The sequence below is a fragment of the Schistocerca piceifrons genome, chromosome 7 (genome assembly GCF_021461385.2).
Source record: "Schistocerca piceifrons isolate TAMUIC-IGC-003096 chromosome 7, iqSchPice1.1, whole genome shotgun sequence".
Classification (NCBI taxonomy): domain Eukaryota; kingdom Metazoa; phylum Arthropoda; class Insecta; order Orthoptera; family Acrididae; genus Schistocerca; species Schistocerca piceifrons.
Window position 1 is genome coordinate 106,319,954 of NC_060144.1, and position 9,780 is coordinate 106,329,733.

General features: G+C 43.1%; 1 protein-coding gene across 1 annotated transcript in view; it reads left to right on the forward strand.

Annotated features, from left to right (window-relative positions):
* Positions 1 to 6,152, forward strand: part of LOC124805487 (juvenile hormone esterase-like) — a 147,774-nt gene extending 141,622 nt beyond the window's left edge. The window contains exon 10 of the mRNA XM_047266051.1: positions 5,903 to 6,152. Within this exon, the coding sequence (XP_047122007.1) occupies positions 5,903 to 6,152 (250 nt within the window). The remainder of the gene's footprint in view (positions 1 to 5,902) is intronic.
* Positions 6,153 to 9,780: the final 3,628 nt, after the last annotated feature.

Genomic DNA, 9,780 nt, shown 5'->3' on the forward strand with positions numbered 1-9,780 from the left:
TGTTGTTTGGCCTCATGGTAGTGAGAATTTAAACCGGTTTTTGAAACACTTTAATTCAATCCACCCGAATATTCAGTTCACTATTGAGGTGGAAAAGAATGGATGCCTTCCCTTCCTTTGTGTGTTGGTCAGAAGGAAGACTGATGGCATGTTGGGACATTCTGTTTGTAGGAAGCCTACTCACACTGACTTGTATCTGTGAGCTGATAGTTGTCACTATCCTCTCAGCGTGAAGGAGTGCTTCGTACCTTGGTTCACAGGGCCCACGTTATCTCAGACCCTGAAAGTTTGGCAGCTGAGCTGTTACATCTCGAAGTCACCTTTCATCAGAATGGTTATAGTGAGAGGCAGATCAAACGTGCGTTGCCCTATCAGCCTTCTGTGCAACGGGTGAGTGGCGATAGCAACGAAGTGGCACCTAAGTCTACGGCCTTTTTGCCTTACGCAGGAAGCATTTTCAACAGGATTGGCTGTATTTTGCGGAAATATGATGTGAAATGTGTTTTTGGACCACCCTCTAAGATTAAGGCCCTGTTGGCGTCCGTAAAAGATGACCTTGGTTTGCATAAGGCTGGTGTCTATCGTATTGCTGACAGTTGTGGCATGCATATATTGGTCAGACAATCAGGACTGTGGAAGACCAGTGTATTGAACATAAGCGTCACCCACGATTACAACAGCCGAGCAAATCCGCTATTGCAGAACATTGCCTTGACACCGGTCATCCTATGGAATACAACAGCATGGAGATTCTGGCTCGCACGTCCAGCTATTGGGATAGTATTAGTACGGAAGCTGTTGAAATCAAACTATCAAGCAACCTTATAAGCAGAGCTGATGGATTTTGTTTAAATGCTGTTTGGAATCCGGCTCTGTCTCTCATCAAAAAGCAGAGGGACAGAATTAGTGCTACGTCACCTGTTGATTAATAGTCACTATCGATATTTCTGATGTTGGTTATCTTTGGTTGGGTGTCGACTTTGCGGTTACTTGTTCTGTGTGTGGTATCTTCCTTGTTTTTCTCCTCTGTGAACTGAGGTATTAAATTCCCTTGCACATTGCTTCCTCCTTGCAGTTGTGGCTTGAGAATGGAAGGGCGTGCTCCTGTCGAAATATCGGCGGTGGTCGACGACGTCACCATAAGTTATTTGACATCCAATTGATTGCTATTGTTTCAGAACAAGTGCATAAAGAAAAAGTATGTGAGTCCAACACCTGCGTTTTTCACTTATTCATGCAACGAGTAAACGTAGCATGGGATGCAGCTTTATTTCATTTATATAAGGAAGTTTTACAGCAGCACAGCAGATGACTCAGCTTTCAGCTTTCTGGTTTCCGAGAGTCAAACATGGGTGCGAACACGATCCTCTGCGTGGTGGAGTGAAATACATTATTTGACTGGACACTTTCAAGTTATGCAGGAGACTGGTAAACAAACCTCCACTGGTGAGAAAGAGATTTAGGAATTTTGAAGATCATAAAGACATGGGCACGATGGTGAGAAAGAGACTTAGGAGTTTTGAAGATCATAAAGACATGGGCACTATATTCTTCAATAGAATTCAGAAATTTCTTGCGTATGAATACACGAGATTTCAAAATAATTCCTCAGATGGTTGAGGAATGCATTTCGCAAAATCAGGACAATTAGTGCTTACCTCAGATTACCAGGCGCGATTCGCCGTCTTAATTCACTGAAAATTTTCGAATAGAGGGCGATACTCATATGACCAATAACGAAAGGATAACCACCTCATCATCAGACTGGGATATGAGAGTTACAATTTTAAATAATCTAATATTCTAACCAATGTTTCCCGGCAATCGTTTAAGAACAATTCCATAGCCAAAAACATCCGAATCCAAAAAATCTGGGGTTTTAATTTTATGCTTCCAGTAAAACGATTTTCCGAAAAAGTATTTCAGCAACTTTGATTCGTTTACATACTTGTATAGTACGTTCTTTCAGCAGCACCGCAGATGACTAATCTTACAGCTTTCTGCGTTCCTTGAATCAAACCTAGATGTGGAAACGATTTTTTGCGAGGTACAGCCAAGAAGCCTTAAACGATCCACGACAAAGAATTGTAGTAATGAATCTCAGCAATGCATCACAGTATAAGCTAAGCTTCACAAGAGCAGTGTTTTTTTGTGTGCCACTTCAGTCAGCCTCCGATACATATTGAAATATTTACAGAATTAAAAATGGCCACACAGTGACGGACATCTAGACCTGCAGTAAACTTCCCTTGCGGCTTGTAGCTGTACCCTTTACTACTTGACATCCCCCCACGATTCGCGAACGGTATTTACATTGGCTGTACTCATACTGCTTGGATCACGATGTGCTCCCAGCACTGCCATGGCATGTCACGCCAAACGCCATTTCCATATGAACACATAACGTCGGTGCCTCCTCACAGTTTACCTGGCGCGAGCTGCCTACATCACGTAAGTCATAGTTATATGAAGGTGATGGCATTCACTTTCTTATCGTTGTTGTCTGATTGTGCCCACCCCCCCCCCCCCTCACCCCCAAAAAAAAATACACTACACCAGTCAATCAATCTGGCCATAGTTACTTAATGCTACCAGTGCTACTACATATACAGGGTGGTCCATTGATAGTGACCGGGACAAATATCTCACGAAATAAGCATCAAACGAAAAAACTACAAAGACGAAATTCGTATAGCTTGAAGGGGGAAACCAGATAGCGCTGTGGTTGGCCCGCTATATGGCACTGCCATAACTCAAACGGATATCAACTGCGTTTTTTAAAATAGGAACCTTCATTTTTTATCACATATACGTGTAGTTTGTAAAGAAATATGAATGTTTTAGTTGGACCGCTTTTTTCGCTTTGTAATAGATAGAGCTCTTACAGTCACAAACGTATATGTGGTATCACGTAACATTCCGCCAGTGGAGACGGTATTTGCTTCGTGATACATTACCTGTGTTAAAATGGACCGTTTACCAATTGCGGAAAAGGTCGATATCGTGTTGATGTATGGCTATTGTGATCAAAATTCCCGACGGGCGTGTGCTATGTATGCTGCTCGGTATCCTGGACGACATCATCCAAGTGTCCGGATAGTTACGTTACTTAAGGAAACAGGAAGTTTACAGCCACATGTGAAACGTCAACCACGACCTGCAACAAATGATGATGCCCAAGTAGGTGTTTTAGCTGCTGTCGCGGCTAATCCGCACATCAGTAGCAGACAAATTGCGCGAGAATCGGGAATCTCAAAAACGTCGGTGTTGAGAATGCTACATCAACATCGATTGCACCCTACCATATTTCTATGCACCAGGAATTGCATGGCGACGACTTTGAACGTCGTGTATAGTTCTGCCACTGGGCAAAAGAGAAATTACGGAACGAAGACAGATTTTTTGCACGCGTTCTATTTAGCGACGAAGCGTCAGTCACCAACAGCGGTAACGTAAACTGGCGTAATATGCACTATTGGGCAACGGAAAATCCACGATGGCTGCGACAAAAAAAAAAAAAAAATGGTTCAAATGGCTCTGAGCGCTATGGGACTTAACATCTGAGGTCTTCAGTCCCCTAGAACTTAGAACTACTTAAACCTATCTAACCTAAGGACATCACACACATCCATGCCCGAGGCAGGACTCGAACCTGCGACCGTAGCGGTCGCGCGGCTGCGACAAGTGGAACATCAGCGACCTTGGCGGGATAATGTATGGTGTGGCATTATGGGATAATTGGCCCCCCCATTTTATAGATGGAAATCTAAATGGTGCAATGTATGCTGATTTCCTACGTTATTTTCTACCGATGTTACTACAAGCTGTTTCACTGCATGACAGAATGGCGATGTACTTCTAACATGATGGATGTACGGCACATAGTTCGCGTGCAGTTGAAGCGGTATGGAATAGCGTATTTCATGACAGGTGGATTGGTCGTCGAAGCACCATACCATGGCCCGCATGTTCACCGGATCTGATGTCGCCGGATTTCTTTCTGTGGGGAAAGTTGAAGGATGTTTGCTATCGTGATCCACCGACAACGCCTGAAACACGCGTCAGCGCATTGTCAATGCATGTGCAAACATTACGGAAGGCGAACTACTCGCTGTTAAGAGGAATGTCGTTACACGTATTGCCAAATGCATTGAGGTTGATGGCCATCATTTTGAGCAATTATTGCATTAATGTGGTATTTACAGGTAATCACGCTGTAACAGCATGCGTTCTCAGAAATGATAAGTTCACAAAGGTACATGTATCACACTGGAACAACCTAAGTAAAATGTTCAAACGTACCTACGATCTGTATTTTAATTAAAGAAACCTACCTGTTACCAACTGTTCGTCTAAAATTGTGAGCCATATGTTTGTGACTATTACAGCGCCATCTATCACAAAGCAAAAAAAGTGGTCCAACTAAAACATTCATATTTCTGTACGTACTACATGAATGTGTAATAAAAAATGAGTGTTCCTATTTAAAAAAACGCAGTTGATATCCGTTTGACCTATGGCAGCGCCATCTAGCGGGCCAACCATAGCGCCATCTGGTTTCCCCCTTCAAGCTAGACAAGTTTCGTTCCTTGTAGTTTTTTCGTTTGACGCTTATTTCGTGAGATATTTGTCCCGGTCACGATCAATGGGCCACCCTGTATATCGTATTCTCAAACGACAAAATTGTGTGGCATTCACGATGTGAAGTACGATCTGGCCAGTTGAGCATCAGTCCTTTCTACAGAAAAGTTACATCTCATACAGGGAAATACCGAAACGTGTAGACTACTTTCGGAGAAGAAGAAGAGTTCGAGAAAAACATTCTATATTATTGTACGTAGAATGTGGTTAACTTTAATTTCTATTTGAAATAAGTGAAATAAACCGTGTGGGACATGGACCAAACATGTAATCTCTGACCCAAGGGTCTGATACATTACGATCTAACGTACGCAGCCAACAAGTCGAATACGCAACAAAGTTGTCTGTGGTAAAGTTTTTGAAATTAGTGCCTATTACACTATCGAGCTGAAACGTCTTTTTATTGAATCAGTTTATCTTCTAATGATACAGCAGATCAAAATATTGAAAACTGACTAGCGATCTACAAATGGATACCCAGACTCGGTATCATGGAGTAATCTACACTTTGTACTTTGCATACAAAGGACTGCCCTTAAAATTTGACATTACAGCTTGTTCATAAAAAATTATCTGTCTACTTGCTGTAAGCCAAGTTTTGTAATGTGAAAACAGATTTCATTAAATTCTTCAACAGAAAGATGTAGAAAAATAATTAGTGGAAAAATGGCTACCGCAACTGTCGTAACTAAATCAATTGCTTTAAAATCAGGAACTCGTACAGAAAAGACGTAATTAATCATAATAGGTTCGCAGTCACAAAGCACTTACGAACTTATGCTTCCGAAGCTCTTGATACGTAACAAACTATACTGCAAGCATCTGTCCATACTCTCCATCGACAAAACTTTGGGAATATCATATTTTTTAACGCCTATGACAAGGTGGACATGAATGAAATAAGCTTTTTACACAAGGACACACATACATCAACAATACAGGAGCGAGACGTATGGGAAAATACGTACAGCAATCTACAGTATTTTTTCTAGATATGCGCGTGACTTTATACAATGAGCACACAGTAAGAATGATTTCTACAATAAATTCAGTAATTGTGTAGTTTTTAAAACCGTACACGAACTCTCTCGCTTTCAAAACGACTGCAAAATGGTCACGTAAGATACCGGGCCAGCCTGGAACTGCTGTGAGTGCTGAATAACGTGCAAGAGCGTCTTGTTTATTCTCTATTTCTTTGGTACACACAGAAGAGAGATAAAGAACAGAGATAGCTTTATGCGTGTGACGTTTGTGATTGCAGGAACCCAACACCGAGCCCTGTGGACGGCGTGACGTGGCAGCCGTACGGAAGCGACGCCGAGCGCCACTACCTCATCGTCGACACGACGCTGGTCGCTGCCAACGACGTCTACAGTGTCAGGATGGACTTCATGCACTCGGTCATGCACCCTCCTGCAGATGCGCCAGCAAGCACGTCGGCAGCACTGTACAAGAGGGACATAACGGCTTTTATGCTGCAGTTCGTAATATTGCTGTGTATTTCGCTTTAACGTAATAAAGGCAAATGACACGAGGCTAATAACTTATGATTTAAGTCAATAAGTTATGTTCAGTAACATCCACGAATTTACACAGTAAATGTGAGCCACTGTTTAATTATTGTCTATTGTCGACTAAAACTTCCTGACACTTTTTCCTCGTTAAAATATGTCACGAGTGATAATAGTTCTCCTTCCATGTTGTCTTTCGCGGAGGTACCTGAAATATTTTTAAAATTCTTGATGACTTTCTACTATTAAAATTAAATTTGTCGTGCGACCAGTACGTAAGTTTGTTGACAGGTGATGCTGCATCATTGGAATGTATAAAAAGCTGTGAAATGAACCCCAAAATAATATGCCAACATTGCATTAAACACCGAGAAAATAACCCCTGAATTACACGAAACATTGACATAAAAGTAGTCAGTTTAATAACCTCATGCACTGAACATCCTTCAAACAAAAATGCGCGAGGATATGGGAGTTACACGCACTCAAGTGTTCTTGCACGCCAAGGTGCGCTTATCACGAGGACGCGTATTGACTCGTCTTTTTGAACTGAAAGATGAGGTAAAATATTTACACACGCAACTCTGGTGTAATATTCTACAATATTTATTACTTATTTCACAACCCACTTTTCGGCTGTTAAGCCATCATTACAAAGATGAGTATATGGGGCAGTGAAATTTTGCTGGATAAAAGATTTTAAACTAGTGCATTTACAGAGTATCTCCATTTCCAGAGACGAAAATGTTAAGTTTAGGAATAAAACAAGAGGGACTATTTCAGGTTAAATGCGATGTAAGATTATTTAACTAAGATAAAATACGTGACACAGTAACTAATGAACTATATAGAAGATAGCAACAGTTGTTCTTACAATAAAAGAAATTGAAAAATAAACTTTGGTGGCCTGATCCAAAGGTTTGGCTGAACAAAATAATTTTTTCTTTAATAGGTCTCAGATTCCGAACAGATAAAATATACTAGCGAGATTAAACAGGTAATTGAAGCAGCTGTAATTACACAAAGTAAAATTGTTAGTACAACAAGAGAAATTATACTAACGGAAACAAAGCAAAATGGAGCAAGTCAGTGAGAGGGGTAATTTGAGTCATGGTTGGCTGGGATTGTGAGTAATATCTGCAGTTATAAGTGGCGAGTAAGGAAATTGTGTCTGGTCATTCAGTACTAAGCTTGGGCTGCAGGACATTTCCTTTAATTTTTCATTGTATCAAGATTTCATCTTCCTTCCTTTATGGATATGATGTAATAATTAATGTTTCACCATGTAACTATGGCCTCTTTTGAGCAGGTGGTGTGCAAAAGTAGGGTCTCCTTTTTCAAGTTTCTTCTGGCGCGGCAGTTTGCATCAGCTACCACGGAAGTTATTAACTAATGCATCACTGATGCTTTAATCAGTACACCTGGAAAGACGACGTCGATTTTGATCCGATGGCATATGCCACAAGGGAAATGGTAGATGCACTGATAATGGTTTCAACGTCGTCCGCCTATAGATAGCGTAGTGGCGTAGCTACCAGAGCGCCAGCTGTGCCTACCCTTTAATAAGGAATGCTCACAGCCATAGGGCTCATCGCGAGGCAAACGTGTGAAGCAAGCGCGGCAACCATGCCGCGGAGGCACTCTCGTCCTTCTACAGCCAGCTGAACGAGTTTGAAAGGGGCCAGATTGTGGCCTTCCGAGTGGCAGGATGGTCCTTTCGGAGAAATTCCAAACTAGTTGGGCATGCTGAAACAGTTGCGCAACGATGCTGGAATTAGTGGTCATGTGAACTTTCTCACACCCATGGACGAGGTTCTGGACGTCCACTCAGTATAGACGCCTGCCAGCATCGCCGTATTGCAAGTGCAGCTGTAACAGATCGTACAGCTACCACAGCACAGGTAAGGGGCTTGTAAACCCCGACGTGTCATCACAAATAGTTGCGAAATAGTTATGAGCACTAGGACTAAAGACACCCACATCTTTAGCCCGTCTACTACTCACGCCACAGCTTCGAATTACACGTACATTGCTCGACTGGGACCGTCAAACGATCACTTGAAAGATGAAATGCCGCGTCCTGGGCTTCAGCGGTGAAACCAGATTCTGCCTGCATGCAAGTGATGGTCGTTTGTGCGTTCAATGTAGACCTGGTGAAACTTCCTGGCAGATTAAAACTGTGTGCCGGACCGAGACTCGAGCACTTGCCCGCGAAAGGCAAAGGTCCAGAGTTCGAGCCTCGGTCTGACACACAGTTTTAATCTGCCAGGAAGTTCCATATTAGCGCACACTCTGCTGCAGAGTGAAAATCTCATTCTAGACCTGGTGAGCCTGTCTCGTAGAGTACATTCGTCCAAGGCACACTGGTCCCACCCGAGGCTTTACGGTCTGGGGTGCCATAAGCTACAACTCTCCTTCACTTGTGGTGTTTGTGGATGGGCGCTAATCAGCGCTAGCTAAATGCAGAATGTTGTCACACTGGTTATTTTGCCATCATTGTCAAGATGATGTGTTGCTCCAACAGGATAATGTTCGCCCTCACACTGTGGTTGAAACTGTAAGATGGCAAGAACTATGCCCCTTACATGAAGTCATTAAAGATCACCAAACTCACATTGAGTGAACAGTAGGGCTGAACAAAAATGGCTGACAAGGCATAATGCATCTTGTAGAGGGTATAGTATGGACGTATTGGTTCATGGTTTTAAAGTAATCCACGAGACATGAAAACATCGTGGAAACGCGTCGATTTACTGAAGGCTAGTTTATCCCAAGGAAGTGTTCATAGTTGAATGCGGCCGGGCTGGGGAGCGGCGAAGGGAAGCGACAATAGGCAGCTTAGGATGACTCAAACTCTGAGAAAGCGGTAACGGGGCGCGGCCTCCAGCTGCCTTAAGACGAGGGATAGTGAGGGGGGAGGGGGGGGGGGGGTTGACCCCATGCTGGTGTACCGGGAAGCAGACGGAGAACTTGTACGCCTGTTGATAAATGTCCGTCGTCCCGTTTTCAGTGAAACATGCGAGAAAGCCGCGCAAAGCTACGGTGGAGCGGTCAACAGAGGCCAAAATATGCGTATTTGTGACTATAGCAACTTCACGCTGAATTCACGGTCTGCAGAGTCTGAAGCAAATCAGGTGAAGAGCGACAGAATGAAATACGCTGGCCTCCGATGGGAACATAGGATCAAGGAATTTGAAGTACTCTCCTGTGAGTCAGAATCCCGAAAAATTGGTGTTTTGTGCAGACGCTAACCTTGATGGGGGGCCTGGGAGGAGCTAAATAGCAGAAGTGTAGAGGCAGGGAAATGTTGTGGGAATTTGTTCACTTCCCAGAGCAGGCATTGGTCGGCGCTGGGAAGCGACGTATAATTAGCGCGACTTGCGCTGCAATTGGCGTAAGTGATTTTGCTGGAGGGGAAACTGAGGCAAAGAGCGGACTGGCAGAAGTCTCCGTAGAAGTTTTTTGTTCCCAGCTTTCCTAGAGTGCGGAAGTGGCGTTCTTTACTCAGCTTGCCTGAGAGAGAGTGAGCATCTCTGCAGTTTAGGACTTAGCAAATGGAACGATTGAGCTTGGACATAGGAATTTTCGGTTCAACTATGTACTGAGCAAGATAGCTAGGAGTGAATAG